General features: G+C 40.0%; 2 protein-coding genes across 2 annotated transcripts in view; one reads left to right on the forward strand and one right to left on the reverse strand.

The window, feature by feature from the left end:
- LOC124115582 (exosome RNA helicase MTR4-like) overlaps positions 1-4,922 on the reverse strand; it is a 38,887-nt gene extending 33,965 nt beyond the window's left edge. Inside the window, exons 1-6 of the mRNA XM_046476627.1 lie at positions 4,750-4,922; positions 4,065-4,169; positions 2,966-3,038; positions 1,569-1,744; positions 602-776; positions 422-512 (exon numbers count right to left, since the gene is read on the reverse strand). Coding sequence (XP_046332583.1) covers positions 422-512; positions 602-776; positions 1,569-1,744; positions 2,966-3,038; positions 4,065-4,169; positions 4,750-4,871 — 742 coding nt within the window. The 5' untranslated portion in view covers positions 4,872-4,922. The remainder of the gene's footprint in view (positions 1-421; positions 513-601; positions 777-1,568; positions 1,745-2,965; positions 3,039-4,064; positions 4,170-4,749) is intronic.
- A 173-nt stretch (positions 4,923-5,095) lies between these two features.
- On the forward strand, positions 5,096-15,236 carry LOC124115583 (thioredoxin domain-containing protein 12-like). The gene is made up of 7 exons (XM_046476628.1): positions 5,096-5,189; positions 9,363-9,423; positions 10,268-10,320; positions 11,320-11,393; positions 12,021-12,090; positions 13,284-13,367; positions 14,882-15,236. Exons 1-7 carry the CDS (start codon positions 5,105-5,107, stop codon positions 14,959-14,961), a joined length of 507 nt encoding a protein of 168 aa, XP_046332584.1. The 5' UTR covers positions 5,096-5,104; the 3' UTR covers positions 14,962-15,236.
- Positions 15,237-23,578: the final 8,342 nt, after the last annotated feature.

Raw genomic sequence — 23,578 nt, forward strand, 5'->3', positions numbered from 1 at the left:
GACAGACTACAGGACACAGATTACAGAACACAAATTACAGGACGCAGATTACAGGACAGACTACAGGACACAGATTACAGGACACAGATTACACGACGCAGACTACAGGACGCAGATTACAGGACAGACTACAGGACACAGACTACAGGACGCAGATTACAGGACAGACTACAAGACACAGATTACAGGACACAGATTACAGGACAGATTACAGGACACAGATCACAGGGCACAGATTACAGGACAGATTACAGGACACAGATCACAGGACACAGATCACAGGACACAAAAACAATGTTGAACTATCTTGAACTCACATCATCTATTCTACTTTGTAAATGGCAAACAAAAGGACAAGTTATCATATTCATTGATATCCAAATTGTTAGTGGATTATTCAAAGAGAGTTATCTTCTCTTACCTTTGTCTCTCATGTAATGGATCTCATCAAATATAACCCAGGCCACCTCTCTCATCACCTCCGATCCACGATACAACATGCTTCTCAAAATCTGAAAGCAAGGTAGGTTATTCCACATCAGTTTCCATATCAGTGTCAATGTGACATGACAAAGGAATGATGAAAGCAAGCGCTTCCTACCTCTGTGGTCATGACGAGGCAGCTGGCGGTGGGGTTGATGGTGACGTCTCCCGTCATCAGGCCCACGTCCTGGAACTCCTCAAACAGCTCTCTGTATTTCTGATTACTCAGAGCCTTGATGGGGGTTGTGTAGATGACTCTCTGCTTCACTTGTAGTGACATGGCAATAGCGTACCTGGAGACAAGGAATCACAAGTAACACATTACTTTATGCAAGGCTTAAAAAGATTAAAGAATCGGTTCTTAGGCAATGACTTTTGAAAATATAGTGCGGGTGGGCGGTGTTTTTTTGCTTGTTCAAACTGGTATGTAACCAAACAAACAGTTGTGTGCCATCAACCCTGGAAAGGGCCTCCCTACATGAACAAGTGTACAAACTCCTATTGCCGCCAGGACCATAACACGAGATGAGCAGTAAAGCAGTGTGCATGTAAAGGGAAGTAACTGTGTGCTATGTTGGATCTCAATGTTTTTAAGTACTGGATTTTTATATTCTTTTGCCGCTTTGGAAAATTTAAACAAAAACGTGCGGCAGACTTTATTATGATGCGAGCGGTGCCTGAGAACCAAGACTATGACTTTTTTAGCCCAATATATGCACTTTGGTCAAGCAGGAGGTGTTGGGGACCCATTCTGACCCCAGATCACTACAGGGGGACCCATTCTGACCCCAGATCACTACAGGGGGACCCATTCTGACCCCAGATCACTACAGGGGGCATGCTGACTTGGGAAACACACCCTAGACATTTCTTTGAAAGGCATTTAGAAATAATACACATAAAGAAGAGAATTTATAGATGTCAACTTCTTTATTATGAGGAACACAACGTTTCGGAGTATATACTTACTCACCTGATGAAGGAGAAGTATATACTCCAAAACATTGTGTTCCTCATAATAAAGAAGTTGACATCGATAAATACTCTTCCTTACCCTAGATATATTTGTGATTGAGACTACTCACACAGCTACGACGGTCTTTCCCGCTGACGTGTGAGCGGACACCAGCACTGACTGGTTGTTCTCCAGACAGAGAATTGCCTCCTTCTGAAACGGATCTAGGATGAAGGGGAAGTCTTTAGCAGATTTCTTCTGCGAGGGTTTGAGAGGCACAAACTCTTCATCGGGAGGCACAGCCACCTGAAAACATCAAGCAGTTCTTGTAATTCAGCGTCGGAAATAATTTTTACCTCCAACAAGCCAGACGGGTTGGTGGCTCATAAATGTAACTAGCACCGCTGAAAGTTTCAGGTCTGCATTTGCAAATACATGCTAGTGGGATAATGGCCATAACATGACCTACAAATAGCACTTCATCGATTGTTGACTCATAATGGATTGGTAATTTATTATAGGGGTGTGTGGGCTGGTGGGTTTGGTCTGAGGTTTTATCTATTGTGCTGACGCCCCTCCCCAAACAATATATAATAAATGACCAGTCTCTAAATCATGTTAAAATTCATAATTTTCTTATTTAAAAAAATAGAACTGTGTCACTTTTTATGTCTGCTTCCATTAGTTGTGATAAAGTTTGGCACCCCCACTTTTGCTGTTCTTTTTTCATGGTTATGGTTCCCCCTCCCACCAGCCCACCCCCCACTATCATTAATTACAAGTCCCTAATGTTTCATTTGGGGTTTGCAGAAAAGCAAGTCGTTTTAATATATACAAGAAGGAAAAATTTCACCTGTCCCAACAGAAGTGTTACCAGTCACATGACAGTAGCCAGGCAGCTATTTCGGACACTGTTGTAATCAGTTGCAGTATAATATCAATCAAATGCTGGACTTTGCAGAGAAACTGTTTGACCTTACAATGACAGCAGGACTGTGAAAATCTACCAACACAGGTCTTTAGTATCTATTATTCTTCATGCCAAGTCTGTTTACCAATTCCAGCAATAAATTTTGGAAACAGACAAAACTAGGGAAACAATAAACTTTCATCCCTGCTTTTCAGTGAGGCGGAAGGAACTATACTTTGTAAATATATATGTGTTTTTCTTGAACCAAACTGTTCCCGGCAACTGACATACACTATCAACTGTCATCAGATGTGACATAGGTCTCTCATCAAGTAAAGAAAGAAGGAAAACACATGTAGTGACTTTCTTCATCTGGTAGGTACTTGGGGTATAACAAAATGATCTGACTGCTCTCTCCCTTTTGAACTCAACCAGTGAAAAGATCATATGCCTAGGAATATGTGATCTCCTACCTATTTAACTGCTTACAGAAAATATCAGAAATATTTCAACAACAGGTAAAAAACATGTAAGCAACAGATTAGCCAATATATTTCTTATCCTTCATAAATTACTTGTCTATCAATGAATATGAAGGTACATTGAGTATTTCTCACCTCATGCAAACAGGCCTCCACTGTTTCCACTCTGTGTACTTGGATTCGAGGCAGGACTTCTGTGTTGGCATCACTATTAAAAGAAAACATCACAACATAATCTAAAAATCAACTTCACAACAGATTTCCCAGCATTGTCAGTGTTCCTGTTTACCGGTAATTACCAGTTTTTTACTGGTAAAATTAGGCTTGGACTGGTAATTCATGTGACTGCCAGTCCCTGTGGACCGGCAAAGAAAGCACCTCATAAATCTTTGTTGTTGAACAAAATATCAGCAATATATTTATATACGTATTTTTTTCCCGAATGAAGTCACCTTGTCTGTTACCATCAGGGTTTCCCCTTGTCTATTTTTAGTGCAAGGAAATAACATTTTGCTTTGCTTTGAGGTTAAATATATATTTGCAGTGACTTTGTCTTGAAATATAAACAAAAAAGAAAAAAGGAGAACACTGTGACTGAACTTTGCGTGAATGACGTGTAGATCTAACTAAGATACTTCAGAGATGACGTCATTGCATTGAACTTGCTGTTGAAAGAATTAAAACGAGGTAATTTTCATACATTTTTTTATTTGTTGGAAGTTCGAACTGACCAAAATTAGGGAGGACTGGAAATTATCAGAGTTGCCAGTTCACCAGGACTGACAGTTTCAAACGCCAGCTGGAACACTGATTGTATAGCTTTTGGCTTTGTTTATTTGTTGTTTCAAGCCGCACTCAGCAATATTCCAGCTATATGACGGCAGTCTGTAAATAATCGAGTCAGTGACAGTGACCAGAGAGTGAATATTGTTTAATGCTGCATCAGCTGGACCAGATAATCCAGTGATTGACATCATGAGCATCGATACACACATTTGGGATACGATGACATGCATCAACCAAGACAGCGAGCCTGACCACCTGATCCCATTAGTCGCCTCTTTCGACAAGCATAGTCGGATTTAATAGCAAGCAAGGGTTGCTGAAGACCTATTCCAACTTTATGTAACACCATCAAACGCTAAAACAAATACTGTTTTATATACATATCAGTATTTGTCATCAAGGTCATAAGCCTGTGAAATAACTTGATCATTTGTTGTGTTATACCTACCCAGTACCATCTTCTGTTTTTTGCTTCTTCGACTCCTGGGATTCAAATTCAGTCCCTGCTGCTCTCTTAGTTTTCCCGACAATCTGTCGAAGGAGGTCTTCAGCTCTGTAAGCATGGCAATAGTTAAACATTGATGCAAATTTTTGTATTGTAACCACTAGATCCCCATGTTTATTATATTTGAACATGATACATGACAATATGGGCATACCGTGACTACTTTCACTATGTTCACTGGCCATGGGGGATCAAAGCTTTTTGGTCAAAATGAGTTTACAAAACATCATTAACTTCAGATAAATACTCATATTGTACAGTAAAGATCATATATAATATATTACCTCTCTTTATGGCACAAGTTAAAATCGAACATTTTTTATTAATATAATCATGCAAGTGAATTTGTAAAGTCAATCTAGTACGAAATAAGGCCTTGATAATAAAAACAACACGAAAATAGGTGACGGGACAGTATCCAAGAAAAATGCTAACCTGATCTTGCACCTTTATCTATGAACACAACGTAGTATTGACATAAGCAATATAGTGTACATAGCACGCCGTGAGACCCAGGTGCATGTAGAGCACATATTACAATCAATGGTGGCTATCTGCACCTTGTTTCATTTTCCCCAAATTACGATTCTACGACCAACAATGCCCCACATTGAGGCGCACCGATTACCTTTTCTCGTCGCTTAAGCTCTCGGTGGAAGAAGCATCTTTTTCTTCGATTTGCTTAGCAGGGTTTGAATCTGATTTTTCATCAAAAACATCAAACAAGTCGTCTCCAAAAGAATTTGCCATCGTTTATTTTGGTGACAAATTTACCATGTGGAGAAAACGGAAGTTGGAACGATTTAGTGCTGAACTCATGCGTGATGTTCCTAAAATGTAATAAACAATATGCGAAATTTGCTAGTCATGCATGGATATATGCCTTACCTCATAAATCTAGCATCATGTTCATCTAATTCTTATCTGATGATTATTGGAATCGGCATTTAAATAATTGATGGAACATCACGTTTATAATAACAATGGCGGACACCGGAGTGCTTGCGTGGATATCTGTGATCGTTTTCACCTGTTTGACACTTTCTAGGGCGAACCAGTATGCCCGAGGTGCGTATTTGTATCTGTAACATATATTTACAACAAATACGTGCAGTGGTTAATAACTTTCACATTTAAAATGTTTATATTGTTTGATTGGAGTAGTTTCTTAACTGTGGCATGACTGTAAGAGAAACGTCATCACTTAGTCTCCCAAGTGAATGTTGACAAATATACATGTGTAGGTTTGTACCATGAAACGTGGATGACAAGAAGGGAGTAGAGCAGGGGAGGCAGTACCCAGACAGCGGTAGTAGCCGGACACTCACCAAACATTTATTTAAAGCTAATTATGTAAACTGCTGATACCCAAACTTAACAGGCAAGCATTATCTGTTTTCCCCCCAGGCCATTTAAAAATGTGTCTGCTAGAGATAACTCTCTAAACAAACCGTCCACGATCACCTCTCAAACATGACTGCTACACCCGTACGTTTTCATACATTATCGCTAAGCAACGCTGTTTTCGGTCTTCAATTAGTGTTTTCCAAACGACTCATTTTAAATTAACTTTGGTGTAAGGTAGGACTTTAAGTAATTGTAACGACATTCAATTAAAGAAAATGACTTGAGAATTCAATAAACAGTACTGTTAAAGCCATGTCCGGGTACTACCTCGATGAAAAAACGTGGTAAGGGAGTACTCGGACATGTTTTTTTCAAAATTAATCAGTTAAATATCTTCACATTTTAACATATAATACTTTATTTTTGGTGTACATAGTGATGTATAAATTAATTTAACTTAAATGCATGATTTATAAAATAAGATGGAATCTTTATTTGCGTATATATCATAAAGTATTTAGATGTCTACATTAAACCTATTCATAAAATAAAGTAGATTTTCTTCGAAACATTCTTAATAATCTGTGTCATTATCTATTATTGCATTTTAATTTTACGGATTTTTAAAATACCTATAGAAGCTTTTCTATTTATTTGATCTACTAATATATTTTATAACATTTAGGAAGTGAGCTAACATGAACGTAAACCTTTGCTTAATCTTGAATTCTAAAAGCAGTCACCAGTTGCAGAATGTCTGTTGGAAAAGCGCCTGTATCTTATGTTATTCCTCAAGCTAGACTCTGTGATAAAATAAAACTAAAAGTGCCAATGGAATATCAAAAAAATGAAGAGGATCAACTCGCCCAATGGGTTTGCAAATTTCAAAGATTGGGTGTGGCCAAAGTAGACTCATTATAGTGTTGGTCATACATGTATGTCAGGTATATCAAGACACACATATACACATATATCATTTATAGATAACTGTAGTATTATAAATTTGCATCTTACATTGATATAAATTACCTAGCATGATTATATTGTAGTATATGTATGTTGTGTGCGAGATATAGCTGAAACAGTACTCGCTATTGTAAATTTAAATACTTGTATATTTTCTTTCTTTCGATAGGTATTTTTTCACATTTTTCATGTGATACCACTTACATTCATGGCCTTGATGGTGGTTCTTGAACTCGACAACAGGTTTGACAAGAATGCAATGTAAAATCATGATGCCAGAAGTAGTGGATACACAGAGATATCATGTAGAAGCAGAGGTGTGACCACCATCACATAGACCAGTAGTCTGAGATATTGCTTGCGTCATGTCGGTTGTGTAACAAGACAGTTACTGAGGTTTTTAGATCAATATTTAGGACAACAACATTATCAGTATAACCCTATTTCACACTGAGAGGGTGACTCATGATGGCCCAACTAGAGGCGGTGGTCATAAGCAGGACTATATTGTTTTCACGTTTTGCCCAGGGCATATTGTTGAAGAACGTATTGAACGCCATTAGAATGCGGGGTGCTCATGAATTGACGCTCATGTGATTTATAAATAACAAATCTATTGCTTTGTAGGAAACAATTTTAAGAAGTTACACTTAAATATACTGTCGCCATATTGCATAACAGATACATTACCCTTTCTCTGCAGTAAAAAAATGCATATTACTGAATGTGAAATACAAATTCTGTATTTTAAAGCTGTTGAACCATAGTATATGTAGTATATGTACAAATACAAATTAACATAAATTTGACTGTGATATTGGCACGGTACTTTTGACATTCAAATTATGAAAGGGTATGCAAGATAAGTAACAGATATGTTACCACTGAATGTCAGCTCTGCAAGTTATTAACGCTTGGACAGACATGTTGCATGAATATATTGATTGTATACACCACTAGGACCACAGAATTGAAATAAGTGATGATGGTTTTGGTGTTAATATTTATACAAAATGTTTCTGTAAAGATTTTGTTCTACCAAATATGAAACCAACAGATACGTTACTTCTTTACAGCATGTTCAGGTATGTAATTATGATGACAGGAAAATGAACAGTACAGTGAGATACCACTGTTTGAATGAACTTTTATATTGAATAAGGACAAACACAAGGGTTTAACGTATCTGTTGTTTACATGGCTTTGGTAACGTCGCTTTTGCAGATAAAAATATCTAAAATGAATCCTATTGTCAGTACTATTGCAGTAGAAAACGTCTTTGCTAGTCACCCTGAGGATGATGGTGTGCTGTCAACATGGTTAAGTTTGTCAATGGCTGACTGACTGATATAGGAGATTTAACGTGCGCTTTCCGACTGTAGCGTATTTCTCACACGGGCCTGGCCGGGCCATTTAGTGAATTGCAAAAAGGGTGAAAGTGGTGTGTGCAACCCAAGAGGGGGCTTTTAGGGGTTGCTTATATTGAATTTTTGGAATTTTTAAATTTGGAATAAATAATGTCAATGACTCTATTCTTTTCTATATAGGATGGGGTGATGACATTAAGTGGGTCAGTCAACATGGTCAAGCTTGTCAATGACTCTATTCCTTTCTTTATAGGATGGGGTGATGACATTAAGTGGGTCAGTCAACATGGTCAAGCTTGTCAATGACTCTATTCCTTTCTTTACAGGATGGGGTGATGACATTGAGTGGGTCAGTCAACATGGTTAAGTTTGTCAATGACTCTATTCCTTTCTTTATAGGATGGGGTGATGACATTGAGTGGGTCAGTCAACATGGTTCAGCTTGTCAATGACTCTATTCCTTTCTTTATAGGATGGGTTGATGACATTGAGTGGGTCAGTCAACATAGTTAAGCTTGTCAATGACTCTATTCCTTTCTTTATAGGATGGGGTGATGACATTGAGTTGGTCAGTCAACATGGTTAAGTTTGTCAATGACTCTATTCCTTTCTTTATAGGATGGGGTGATGACATTAAGTGGGTCAGTCAACATGGTTAAGCTTGTCAATGACTATTCCTTTCTTTATAGGATGGGTTGATGACATTAAGTGGGTCAGTCAACATGGTTACGTTTGTCAATGACTCTATTCCTTTCTTTATAGGATGGGGTGATGACATTGAGTGGGTCAGTCAACATAGTTAAGCTTGTCAATGACTCTATTCCTTTCTTTATAGGATGGGGTGATGACATTGAGTGGGTCAGTCAACATAGTTAAGCTTGTCAATGACTCTATTCCTTTCTTTATAGGATGGGGTGATGACATTGAGTGGGTCAGTCAACATAGTTAAGCTTGTCAATGACTATTCCTTTCTTAATAGGATGGGGTGATGACATTGAGTGGGTCAGTCAACATGGTTAAGTTTGTCAATGACTCTATTCCTTTCTTTATAGGATGGGGTGATGACATTAAGTGGGTCAGTCAACATAGTTAAGCTTGTCAATGACTCTATTCCTTTCTTTATAGGATGGGGTGATGACATTAAGTGGGTCAGTCAACATAGTTAAGCTTGTCAATGACTCTATTCCTTTCTTTACAGGATGGGGTGATGACATTAAGTGGGTCAGTCAACATGGTTAAGTTTGTCAATGACTATTCCTTTCTTTATAGGATGGGGTGATGACATTAAGTGGGTCAGTCAACATGGTTAAGTTTGTCAATGACTCTATTCCTTTCTTTATAGGATGGGGTGATGACATTAAGTGGGTCAGTCAACATAGTTAAGAGTGTCAATGACTCTATTCCTTTCTTTATAGGATGGGGTGATGACATTGAGTGGGTCAGTCAACATGGTTAAGTTTGTCAATGACTCTATTCCTTTCTTTATAGGATGGGGTGATGACATTAAGTGGGTCAGTCAACATAGTTAAGCTTGTCAATGACTCTATTCCTTTCTTTATAGGATGGGGTGATAACATTGAGTGGGTCAGTCTAGAAGATGGATTGGCAAAATCTAAGGCAGAGTAAGTATTTTATTAAGATGATATTCCTGGTACTGACTAGAGTGGCATGATTTTCATCTCTGAGATCAGTGGGTGCTACACCAGTGGAAGGAACAGGACATCCTTTGATTTTCACGAACACCTGGTGTCTTCACTAATTTTCAGCGATCCATTCATATTATTTTCATTGCTTTTTGCCTTTTACACCCAATGGAATCTGTTTCAGCAGACTGATTATTTCCTGTCATTGAAGTTTTGAATTTATTAAATATACTGCTTTCTTTACCTCCATAACAATATGTTACCATGACAATTAATACTGACAGCCAGTAATCTGGTTATTCCAAGTTATGTGAAATCCGCTACTTGATCATGTTGATGATCTCTCAGGAATAAACTACTGATTGTACATGTTGTATTTCCTGCATCCTATACACAGATAATGAATCTGTTGCTGTTATGTCTCATCTTTCTCCCACACAAGCACATTGTGGCCACATGGTAATCTTACGTCTTGGAAACGGGTCAGAGCTAGTTGTTAAATGTACAACAGTCGCTTGTCATGCTGAAGATCCAAGATTGATTCCCCACATGGATATGTGATAGCCATTTCTGGTGTCTCTCTGACATGGCTGGAATATTGCCAAATGCAATTTCACACTGGAAACAGCTGGTATGATACAAATTCAGCATTTTGTTTACAAAGAAATCAGATGAGAAACAACTAAGTACACCAGATAAAGCATAGAAAATACAATAGTTTAGAACAGACATAAGTCATGTCCCAATATGACGTATGACCCTAAGAAGAGAAAGTGTAGTTCCTTCAGAACATTGTCTTGAAGTTTTTATGATTACATTTCAGGAACAAACCACTGATGCTTCTTATTCACAAGTCTTGGTGTGGTGCTTGCAAAGGTAGGAACATATTCAGGCCACATAGGTGCCACTAAAACGGTCACCAATGCAACCTAAATTTAAGTTTTTCTACTGTCTAAAATTCAGAGGTAGACAAATGACTACCTTGAAAAATATCTTGTGGCAACTAAATTCTATTGCTACACATCTGTAGACACAAAAATAAATAACAGCTGATCTTGGAAAACACGTCTGCTAATAATTGTACCCAATAATTCCTCCTAAAGTCGACAATGAACCGAAATACATAAATATTACTGTAATTAGTACTTTATTTTAGTTGACAATGCTCATTGGATAAGCTAGTAACATAAATTGCATCATTGTTTGAGTCACAAGTAACAAAATCCAGTACAGTTTTCACTAATACAACATTACTTTTTTCAAAAATAAAATTGTTTTGAAAGTCCTTTTTGACATTGTTAAGTTATTTGCTTGTTATCAAGTGAGAGGTATTTTAACACTGAATTCAATACAATAATGTAAATGTCATCCTCCCGAGGCAAGGGAGTTAACTCACTTCAAAAGATGATGACGTGCATCAAGAAAGTCAGCAAGCCTGACCACCCGATCCCGTTAGTCGAATCTTACGACAAGCATAGTTGCTCTTACGGCAAGCATGGGTTGCTGAAGACCTATTCTACCCCGGATCTTCACAGGTTCACTTTTGTTTAGAACTGTTCTTAGCTGTATCTGCATTTAGCTTACCGATGGCAGATAAAAATAAAATATTTATTTCAAGAGACTTTATTCTTTATACAGAATATTTGTCAAAGTTCCAAGAGCATTAAATGTTTAAAAAAGTACTCTGTCATGATGTTATGAGTGCAACCTGTTCATCTCTGCTACTTTGAAAATTGACTTAGTGAATGTTAGCTTTCGCCCTATTATTCTGTATATTCAATAAGATACATAGTTGGAACTTCTTTGGAAGAAACATTACCCAGTTCTAAGTCATATTGATATCAAAATGATATAAGATTTTTTTTTTACTTTCAGCCTTAAAACCTAAGTTTGCAGAAACAAAAGGAATTATTTCACTCAGTAAACAGTTTATTATGGTGAACACAGAGGTGAGTCAGTATATATATATAGTAAAACTATTTAGCTCATTTTGTGAATATGTTAATGTTTATTGATTAACTTGTCATTGGGTTGTATTAAGAAAAGGCTCCAGCTTATCTTAATGTAACACACTGACAACACAAAATCCAGTCTTGCTTGACAACGGTATAAGGATCTTACCAAAACATTACCTTTACAGTAATTAAAGAAGTTGTTATCCATGAATTGTGTCTACTTTATCATCCGTCAGCTTCTTAGTGAAGCCTATCAAACAATTCAACACATAATCAACTTTAACTCGACATCAGAAAAGATGTGTGTTTGTGCTCAAATCCTTCTCCAAGATTCATGCCTGTTCAACAAGATTGTTATGTTTGATTATCTCATGCCTAAATACTCCGAGCAACTTAATTTGATTTTAGTGGCCATTTTACCAAATACTGAATATGCATTTTCCATGTTTTAGTATAACATGATCTTGGTTATGTATTTCTATAAACTCTGGCCCAATTGATACATTGTCATGTGATGGTACTGATGCTACGATTGACATGCACCCATGTCATAATGAGCGTATATGTGACTTTGTAGAAATACACAGATGTGTTGATAGTAGACAATTCTGATGTGTTTAGAATGAAGAAGAACCTTCAGACAAGCAGTACAGTCCAGATGGTGGATATATACCAAGGATCCTTTTCTTAGGTAGGAGCGTCTTCTGTGCACCCAAACAGTCTGCGCTTACTAGAATGTGTAACCTAGATTGTTCCTGATTGTTGTTCATGCTATTGACCACTGTTTTGATGGGCCAAGAAACCCATCCACCTACAGTTTCCCACCAACCCATCAGCCTACAGTTTCCCACCAACCCATCCACCTACAGTTTCCCACCAACCCATCAGCCTACAGTTTCCCACCAACCCATCAGCCTACAGTTTCCCACCCACCCATCAGCCTATAGATTCCCACCAACCCATCAGCCTACAGTTTCCCACCAACCCATCAGCCTACAGTTTCCCACCAACCCATCCACCTACAGTTTCCCACCAACCCATCCACCTACAGTTTCCCACCAACCCATCAGCCTACAGTTTCCCACCAACCCATCAGCCTACAGTTTCCCACCAACCCATCCACCCACAGTTTCCCACCAACCCATCCACCTACAGTTTCCCACCAACCCATCGGCCTACAGTTTCCCACCAACCCATCAGCCTACAGTTTCCCACCAACCCATCAGCCTACAGTTTCCCACCAACCCATCTACCTACAGTTTCCCACCAACCCATCAGCCTAGTTTCCCACCAACCCATCCACCTACCATTTCCAACCAACCCATCCACCTACCATTTCCAACCAACCCATCCACCTACAGTTTCCCACCAACCCATCAGCCTACAGTTTCCCACCAACCCATCCACCTACAGTTTCCCACCAACCCATCAGCCTACAGTTTCCCACCAACCCATCCACCTACAGTTTCCCACCAACCCATCAACCTACAGTTTCCCACCAACCCATCAGCCTATAGTTTCCCACCAACCCATCAGCCTATAGTTTCCCACCAACCCATCCACCTACAGTTTCCAACCATCCCATCAGCCTATAGTTTCCTGCTAGGTATGTGAAACCCAATAACATCACTAATTCTAACAGAAGATAATCAATGATTGTTGAAGTGTCATGTTTTTCCATGTGTAGGGAATAAGCAAGAGTTATTCCCCTTTCATCACAGTGGCGTCAGTGTCAGTGGTGTTTTGAATAAAAATGATGAAAATACGACATGGTTATAAGATGTTGTTACACAAGTAGCCTGATGTGTGTTTGATGTGTGTTTAATGTGTGTTTAATGTGAGTTTAATGTGTGTTTAATGTGTGACATGGTTTCATCTGTTCAGACCCTGAAGGGAAAGTCCGGAAGGAGTTCATCAATGAAGCTGGGAATGACCGCTACAAATACTACTATCCTGATACAGAAGGCAGTAAGTCAGTGGGAACTGTTCACAATAAGTCAGTGCTATGGTTTCATACCAACACACAGGATGCTGGTGCCATATCTGTCATGCAACCTTTCCAAGATTCATTCATTTGGTCAGCATGGCCTCCATGGAGTGTATTCAGTATAAGCCAGAGCAACATAATGGGGCAAGGCATTCAGCGCGATCCTGTTACTGATGTGGTGGACTACTGGTTAGAGCATCACACCAAAAGCCTCTTGCTGTGAAAAGGCTTAGATATTGCTTAAAGTGGCTTAAATCATACTCACTCACTCACTCACTCACTCACTCACTCACTCACTCACTCACTCACTCACTCACTCACTCACTCACTCACTCACTCACTCACTCACTCACTCACTCACTCACTCACTCACTCACTCACTCACTCACTCACTCACTCACTCACTCACTCACTCACTCACTCACTCACTCACTCACTCACTCACTCACTCAGCCAAAGAACCTGTCAGGTGAACACTGGACTCAGCATGTACATAAGTAGGTGTGACTGTGGGTCAAGGGTCAGAAGTGATCACCAGCAACCCCTGCTGGTTGTATTAAATCTCCTGCCAAATGGACCAGCTGGTCAGATGTGATGAGAGCGTGTCATCGTCCCCCGACAGTGTGGATCATTGTTCACAATATCAATCACTGGATTGTCTGGTTCAGATTTGATTATTTACAGGCCACCGTGAATCTGAACAAACCAGACATTAGTAGGACATAACTGCTACGACGGGGACAATACACTAATTTTGCGATCCGATTCGTATCACGATACCTTGTTCATGATCCAATAAGTATCATGATACGTTGTTCATGATCCGATTCGTATCACGATACGTTGTTCATGATCCGATAAGTATCGCGATACTTGTATGTGCTCTTATCTGTGGTGCGTTACCCATCTTTGTCATTGATAGAATAGTATATACCTGGCACACTTACATTTTACAGTTAGCAGTGTCAAATATGGATGAAAATATTTATTTTTTCTCTCCTAATTTTCACTACAAATTAGTGTTTGGTGTAACAGCCATTAAAGTAAACATTTAATCTATGAATCAATACTTTTTACTTAGTGTGTGACTGTGATCAATACTTGTATCATGAAGTAAAATATCGCGATCCACCGATCAGTGTATTGTCCCAGCACTATTAACTAATAACACTATTAATGAAGATGATGACATTCTTTAACATCTGTCTGACCAGCAGCTGAAGCTGAAGCTGGTCTGTAGTTCGTGTATGTTACAACATTGTCTGACCCGTGAAGATTCCAGGGTAGAATTGGTTGATGAATGTTATTGTATCCCAATTGCGTGGATGACGCTCGTGATGTCAATCACTGGATTGTCTGGTCCAGACTCAATTATTTACAGACCGCCGTCATATAGCTGGAATATTGCTGAGTACGGCGTTAAACAACAAACCAACCAACAACCAACTACATCATTGTCTTTCCCCCTTCTCATCAGTCTTGTTTTGTGTTTCAGTTGTGGCATCCATGCAAAATGTGATCGAGGCAGTGGAGGATGGGAAATTCTCAGCAGGAAAAAGTAAAACAGAACTATGATTAGGTCACGTAGTTCAGCCTGGCTGTATGCAGGGTCCAGTAGCTACTTTGGGTTACATGTCAAACTGGACCTTGTACTTTCATCTAGGACATTAAATTTCAAACACATTTCTTAAAATCAGATAAAAATATAAAGCGTCTTTAGTGTTTTTAAGGCCAGAACTTTTCTTTTTTTCTTTTTCTTGTTTTGTGGATTAACCTGCCATACATTTCACAAAATTTATTACATCCACAGACAAAATACTATGGTTTGATGAATAAATATTTATATCTAATTTGTATTCATTGTAATGGACCATCATTCAGCCCTGGCCAACAGTTGGTCAACATTATGCACTGAGTCAAATTGCTGGGGTTGCATAGAAAAACGCTGCTTAGGCTTAAAAAATAAAAGAATTGGTTCTCAGGCAATAACTTTTGAAAATATAGTGCGGGTGGGCGGTGTTTCTTCTTTTTTTGTGGCTTGTTCAAACTAGTATCAACCTGCCATCAACCTGGGAAAGGGCCTCCCTACATTAACAAGCATACAAACTCCTATTGCCGCCAGGACCATAACACGAGATGTACAGTAAAGCAGTGTGCATGTAAAGGGAAGTAACTGTGTGCTATATTGGATCTCAATGTTTTTAAGTATTGGATTTTTATATTCTTTTGCCGTTTTGGAAAATGTAAATAAAAACGAAACGTGTGGCAGACTTTATAATGATGCGGGCGGTGCCTGAGAACCATTTTTTTTAGCCTTATATCTGATTATCTTATTGTCTTCTATGTAATGGACCGTCATTCAACCCATCTCGTGCATCACTGGCCGGGACGAGCCACTCTATAGGAAGTATAAATGCCCTGGTCCGGGTGTGGCAGGGGCAGCAGTAGTTCAGGCTGTTTGTGTCAGGGACGTGAACAAACGAGGTGTAAATAACATGTTGGCTTGTTTCTCAGCTGCCCATTGGCATTGATAAGTCTGTGGTGATTGTCTCCCTTTAATTGTGGTGTCTAAGAAATAACCGTGAGCTTGGTGTAGGGTTACGTCTCACATGATAAGTTCACACCTGATTTGAACAAATATTTTCATGGGCGGGATATTTTTCTTCCATATTTTTACAACATTGTCTGAGGGATTTGTGTGTTGCAGATGTGTGTCATTGAAGATAACATTGGTCATGTCTGAACTGACTATGAAGTGTCTGTATTTGCATTCCAGAATTCTCAAAGTTGAATGAATTCTGAGGTGTTCATAAGATGTAAGCAATCAGGTATCCGGGTATATACTTTCTACATATAGCATGAGTTTTTATGGTGGATGTTATGAGAGGATGTAGATGTTTGCAGAAGTTAGATACCCCTACTTCTCCTGAAGGGTCCTGGTGAAGGAGATGGCACTGTGAGCACCAAGCACATAATGCCGTGATTCATGAGAAGCAACTATACAATACATGCACTATTTCATTCAATAAATGGGGGCACGGGTGACCAGTTGTCTCAGGCGCCGCGGTTCGCTGTGCAGAGTTGCGTCCCTTGGGCACGCCAGAAACCTATGATTGTGGGTTCGAATCCTGATTCACCCCAATTATGTTTCTAGGTTTGTCAGCACCATACCCATGCAGTGTCTACCACACAATCACACTGTCTGACAGACAATTCATTCTGGTAATTGTACAGAACTCACCAGGGCCCTTCTACTGTCGACTCTCGTTAACTGGCATTCCAAGGGACCGAGCCCCAAATTACTACTTACTGCAGCTGTTTCATGACAAACAACATGGTATATTATTGCACACATACACACAACTTGATCAACATAAACTTGATACTCCTCTGATTCGATTAGCAAGCACTATCATGCATGTGACTGTGTGTGTGTGTGTGTGTGTGTGTGTGTGTGTGTGTGTGTGTGTGTGTGTGTGTGTGTGTGTGTGTGTTTGACTTGAATCCCTAATTTCTACTTACATGTGTCACAATACCAGGAATCAAATTGATGAAAGATACAGAAAGCCTCCCCAGGATCTACAATAGTATCTAATTCTCTGGCTTTGACGAGAGTCGACCGTATAATTAAATGGTGCTGGCATTTCAGAGGTTTTGATTGTGTATGTATGCCTTTAAGTGTCAAATGATTACTTAAATGAATAATGATTACGTGAATGTTACTGTGTATGTCTCTGATAATTTAAACATCTAGTCTTATTCTGCTATTGCTGTGTCGGTGCATAAGTACTTGGACGTTGCATCTGCCCTTGTTGTCATCAAGCCGTCTCCCTGTGTGTCCGGTGCTGGCTTGAAGTGCTTCTCCTGACACGTCAGCCTCAGAACACTGTAGTTTCCTGATAACCAGGATGTGTTCTGTGACTTCGGTAATCACAACCTGTAGTGAAGTGCTTCTCCTGACACGTCAGCCTCAGAACATTGTAGTTTCCTGATAACCAGGATGTGTTCTGTGACTTGGGTAATCACAACCTGTAGTGAAGTAGTTTGAGATCATGTACAGAGTTCATCCATGTTGATAATAAATGTAGATAAACATGATATCTAACCATCGTTGTCTCCTATGCAGATGACAGACATATTTGTATGGTTCACTAAAGTTTACTAAAGGCATTATGATTGTTTGTTACTCCACTAGGTGAATGGTTGGTCTGACTTTGTAGAGATTGGTCTTTGATCCTTTATATAGTTTGGGAAACACTGTCATCTTGTTCATGCAATGTCTGATGGTCCTGTAGTACGACACCAGCTGATGGCAACAAGGCAGATCTGCACCGACATGTGGCAACACATTTATACAATCAAATCTCTAATACAGGAATGTCATTTTGCTAAGGGCTTTTCATTTTTCCCTGCAAGTTTATTTTGTGTTTATAGACTAGGAATTTATTATTTCGTTTCTCCTCACTAGAGCCATACACATGGAACTGATATGTTACACATGGGCTTCCCCATCGTAGTGTGTTGTGAATGGAGGAATATGTGACCCATTCTAAGGAAAATCCTCATTTTTAAAAATAGTGTAAGTCTGAATCCTGCATGCTAGTAAAACATGCAATGGCAGTCTAAGCACACAACAGACATGGGCCCACTTGCACAAAGCGATCTTAGTGCTACGACGATTGTAAGCCTATGTTAAAGTATGGTAGTTACGATTATCTTAGCGCTAAGATCCCTTTGTGCAAGTGGGCCCTGGTCATCACATCTCTTATGTCAGAACACACTCTAAATATGAAAGAATCACAGAGGAAGAGTGCTGGACATCAACATGTTAATGTTGTGCCATGTTATGAGTGTAGTGGCCTCTGAATTGCTTGAAGTATGTACATGTATATGTCTGCCCATCTGTGTACCTGTGTATAGTCTATCAGATCCCGACATTGCTCAATAGTTCATGTCCTGTGAAGGATGAAGTCCTACATTCACTTAGCAGGTCTCTGTGTGTTCAACATGACCATTCATTATTCCAGTATTGAAGTCAGGCCTATCTCAGGCATATTTGATTCCAGACATTCAAACGAACTTTGTCTGCAAACTCAGTTTATCTTCCATATACCGCGGAATCTGTCAAAACCGGAACCTAGTCTGCAAACTCAGTTTATCTTACATATACCGTGGAATCTGTCAAAACTGGACCCCAGTCTCAATACAAGAAGATCTTTTACTGAAACATATTTGATTTCTGTATCTCGAAAATGAATTAAAACGACTTTTCAAATGTAGATGATTAGGCTGCACCGTTGTATTGTTGCTTCTGAACGCCATGGCATCTCCTGTTGAAAGAATACTGGTTGTTTTGTTTTTTGTACAATTCAAAATCTCCGACTTAAGGTAAAGAAATGAAGACAAATTGTTTTAGAAAGCTGACAGCTGAATTGCTCCTCAACCCACACATTCTACATTTAGATTGGATAATCAAAGTTAGCTCAGTGTTCTCCCAATGGAGGCAATCTCATAAAATCAGATTTACTGCTTTACAAAGATCGCAGGACATTGCATTATGAGTCATGCCAGAACGACCTTTCATCCGACCAATCAGAGCATCGCTTGCCAGATCGGTAAAGTGACAGTCAGAATGTGTTTTCTAATCATGCAACCTCGAAAATGTTCATATGGGGAGTTCTAAGTGATAGTTACAGACTGTACGTCTGTCTCTCGCTTCAGTGGGATAAACATTTGAAACAGAAGAGACTTTCCACAACCCATGGGAAGAACTGCTAATCACTGTCGGCCATCTATTAGACATTCCAGAATTTTCTCTTATTAAGTTTACAAATTTTGAATCAATATTTTTCAAAGCATAGTCTGGAATGGAAGTTGCCAGTTTGAAACAAGCGACTTAAGGTTGAGAAAGTTGCTTTCTGATTGGCTAATATCAACTTCTTTGTCATGTCATTGGTCAGTCAAAGTTCATGAAAGTTTGTTCTAATGTGACCTGTAATAGGATGTCCTCAGATCTTTGTTTAGCAGTTGCAAGAACTAGGATATGGTTTTAATGAGATTGCAATTGAGGTGTCGTCGGATTAATACGCAGATAAAGATCATATCGGAGTAAAAGAGCAGATTATGTTGAGATTGCAGGCTAATCCACACTGATCCACAGTTGCGATCCAAAATTTAATACCATGAAAAAAAAAATGTCTTTCAAACGTCCATATCTCTGTTTCTGTATCTCATGATATATCATTAATCATCTGGATTAACCTCTTTCCAAACCAAACACTTTTCATCCCACAGTAGTCGGTTTAGACAGATTCCACTGTACCTACCTACCAGTTAGTGATAACTCCGAGACAGGATCACACATGGCCCTCAAAAGGATGTCTCAACCTACACTGAGACAGTCCTCTCGAGTCTACTCCCCCTTTACATCAGATCAAAACCTGAGGTGTTGTCTGTCATACAGACCCTGAAACAAATATATCCAACACAGCCAATGCAAGTCTATAATATTTGGCAAGTCTAGATTACACAGTAATGAAGAAAGTCTCTGGGCTCCTTTATATTATATTTTATAAGTATAATTTAACAACTGTTATTTTTCTGAAAAATATGTTCATTTCAGAGAATAGATTTTAGTCTACCTAAGGTGCAAAATGTATTATAGAATCCCAACTAACAAACAGTATGAGGATACAGTATACAACGCTTGTTTTTTACCTCAACCATGAAATGAAAGACTGATGTAAAGTTTTAAGCCCAGTGGATGTAGTCATGCCTCCGATCTGTGACTGGCCATTTCTGACTATAATTGTTAGGCCAATCATGTATGAAACTATGCAATAAGAGAAGTGAATGGTTTGTTGACAAATACCTCAGTGAAAATTGCTTTAAATCATTGTTAATCATCAATACACATGCACACAGTGTTTTATTTTGGTGAAGGTTAAGGGTGAAGGGTTACTTTTGTTTTATTGTGAAAGTTAATTTTAGTTCATATGAGCAAACATGGCAAATCTTTTTGTCCTAAGCCTTCACATTTTGGACAACTTAAAACAAGGTCAATGAAACTAATCTGTGCATGGTAGATTTATAACGTTGGTATGTGCTAAAGGAGATTGCAGAAACTTATCTGATTTTAGAACTGACCTCATATCAGCCATACTTGAACCAATTATTACCATTTTTTAGTTATATTGTGCATTTTGTCACATGCAGCCAATTTCAGTTTGGTCCAGCTGAGACTTTCAACATTGATCATGTACATGTATTTCCATCCAGTGAGATCGAGTTGGTGACTGTGTTTATGAACCGAAATTTGTGTACACAATCCTAACAACAGTGCTATTCAAATGTACTTACCTAATTTTGAAAAAAAAAGAAAAAATGATTTCGAAAAAAAATGTCTGCCATTGCAGCCATATTGCTACACAGATGTTTATGTAAGTAATAATGTGTGTTTTGATATATGATGTTATATGTGCAGATGGCAACAATGCAAGTCAGCTGGGTAGGGCTACATATAGTTTGAAAATTACTTCACTATTTGGCTCATGTACTTAATCGTGTGTGTATTTGTACAAGGTGTTTGTGTGTGCTTGTTATTCTTCAGACTAACTCCTGGGGGGATTCCCTAGTGTGCAATGTTAACTTAACTTTCCCAATCATCAGACTGGGGACTTCAAGCAAGGATACTGATATATAACGAGGATATCACTGGCTGCTATTTCATAAATTGGATGTATATATGAAGAAATAACTTATAAATCATGAAGTGTGTTAAATATGCATAATGATTAATGATGTATTTTCAGCTAAGAGTTCTTCAAAATCTCTTGTATTATTTCAAGATAAAGAGGTGATGTTTCAATGTTGGTAAAATAAGTTATTGAGTTGTAGAAGAATGAAGGTGTAATTGTAACCGGATGTTGAACCACATTGGTATTCCCACATGTTAGTTCTGTTCATAGTGCTCTCTATTGTTTGCTTTGTGACTTTTAAATAAAGTGCCATGTAAATCATCAGTACTTAGTTCTTTGTGGGATGAGACTACACCACATTAACCAACACAGGTCAACACACCTGCTGGTACCCTAGCCATGCAACGTGGTCTACACACCTGCTGGTACCCTAGCCATGCAACATGGTCTACACACCTGCTGGTATCAAACTGTGCTGGTGCCGTCCTACGTGGTCTAGTGGTAGAGCGTCTGGCCAGAGAGCAGAAGGTCCAGGGTTCAATCCCCGGCCGAGTCATCCCAAAGGATGTCAAATGATGATACTTGTTATCCTGCCTGGTGCTCGGCAGTAAGGGGCTGAAACAAGGACTGGATGGCTCAGAGTCTGTACACTGTGTCTGAGTGTTAACCTGCAGCATGGTATCTCAGTGGGCTAGCACTATGCAATCAGCATTAGTCCAGACAAGTACAAGCAGCCACACCCTCAACATGCAACATGCTCTATTCACCTGCTAGTGCCCATGAATCAGCCCTGTGCAACATGCTCTACACACCTGCTAGTGCCCATGAATCAGCCCCGTGCAACATGCTCTACACACCTGCTAGTGCCCATGAATCAGCCCTGTGCAGCATGATCTATCTGCCTGCTAGTGCCCATGAATCAGCCCCATGCAACATGCTCTATTCACCTGCTAGTGCCCATGAATCAGCCCTGTGCAACATGCTCTACACACCTGCTAGTGCCCATGAATCAGCCCTGTGCAGCATGATCTATCCGCCTGCTAGTGCCCATGAATCAGCCCCGTGCAACATGCTCTACACACCTGCTAGTGCCCATGAATCAGCCCCGTGCAGCATGATATATCCACCTGCTAGTACCCATGAATCAGCCCCGTGCAACATGCTCTACACACCTGCTCGTACCCATGAATCAGCCCCGTGCAGCATGATATATCCACCTGCTAGTACCCATGAATCAGCCCCGTGCAACATGCTCTACACACCTGCTAGTACCCATGAATCAGCCCCGTGCAGCATGATATATCCACCTGCTAGTACCCATGAATCAGCCCCGTGCGACATGCTCTATCCACCTGCTAGTACCCATGAATCAGCCCTGTGCAACATGCTCTACACACCTGCTCGTACCCATGAATCAGCCCTGTGCAACATGCTCTATCCACCTGCTAGTACCCATGAATCAGCCCCTTGCAGCATGATATATCCACCTGCTAGTACCCATGAATCAGCCCCGTGCAACATGCTCTATCCACCTGCTAGTACCCATGAATCGGCTCCGTGCAACATGCTCTATCCACCTGCTAGTGCCCATGAATCAGCCCTGTGCAACATGCTCTATCCACCTGCTAGTACCCATGAATCAGCCCCGTGCAACATGCTCTATCCACCTGCTAGTGCCCATGAATCAGCCCCGTGCAACATGCTCTATCCACCTGCTAGTACCCATGAATCAGCCCCGTGCAACATGCTCTACACACCTGCTAGTACCCATGAATCAGCCCCGTGCAACATGCTCTATCCACCTGCTAGTACCCATGAATCAGCCCCGTGCAACATGCTCTATCCACCTGCTAGTGCCCATGAATCAGCCCCGGGCAACATTCTCTATCCACCTGCTAGTACCCATGAATCAGCCCCGTGCAACATGCTCTACACACCTGCTAGTGCCCATGAATCAGCCCCGTGCAACATGCTCTATCCACCTGCTCGTACCCATGAATCAGCCCCGTGCAACATGCTCTTCACACCTGCTAGTACCCATGAATCAGCTCCGTGCAACATGCTCTACACACCTGCTCGTACCCATGAATCAGCCCCGTGCAACATGCTCTATCCACCCGCTAGTACCCATGAATCAGCCCCGTGCAAAATGATCTACACACCTGCTCGTACCCATGAATCAGCCCCGTGCAACATGCTCTACACACCTGCTAGTACCCATGAATCAGCCCCGTGCAACATGCTCTATCCACCTGCTAGTACCCATGAATCAGCCCCGTGCAACATGCTCTACACACCTGCTAGTACCCATGAATCAGCACCGTGCAACATGCTCTACACACCTGCTAGTGCCCATGAATCAGCCCCGTGCAACATGCTCTACACACCTGCTCGTACCCATGAATCAGCCCCGTGCAACATGCTCTATCCACCTGCTAGTGCCCATGAATCAGCCCCGTGCAACATGCTCTATCCACCCGCTAGTGCCCATGAAT

The sequence above is a fragment of the Haliotis rufescens genome, unplaced genomic scaffold, assembly GCF_023055435.1.
Source record: "Haliotis rufescens isolate VD_foot unplaced genomic scaffold, xgHalRufe1.0.p SCAF_2, whole genome shotgun sequence".
Taxonomy (NCBI): domain Eukaryota; kingdom Metazoa; phylum Mollusca; class Gastropoda; order Lepetellida; family Haliotidae; genus Haliotis; species Haliotis rufescens.

Excerpts from the sequence above, each read along its gene's own strand:
- LOC124115583 (XM_046476628.1), top strand. The coding sequence starts at position 5,105 with ATGGCGGACACCGGAGTGCTTGCGTGGATATCTGTGATCGTTTTCACC. Across the intron at positions 10,321-11,319 it reads TTGGTGTGGTGCTTGCAAAG|CCTTAAAACCTAAGTTTGCA; the intron begins GTAGGAACATAT and ends TTTTACTTTCAG. Across the intron at positions 11,394-12,020 it reads TTATTATGGTGAACACAGAG|AATGAAGAAGAACCTTCAGA; the intron begins GTGAGTCAGTAT and ends TGATGTGTTTAG.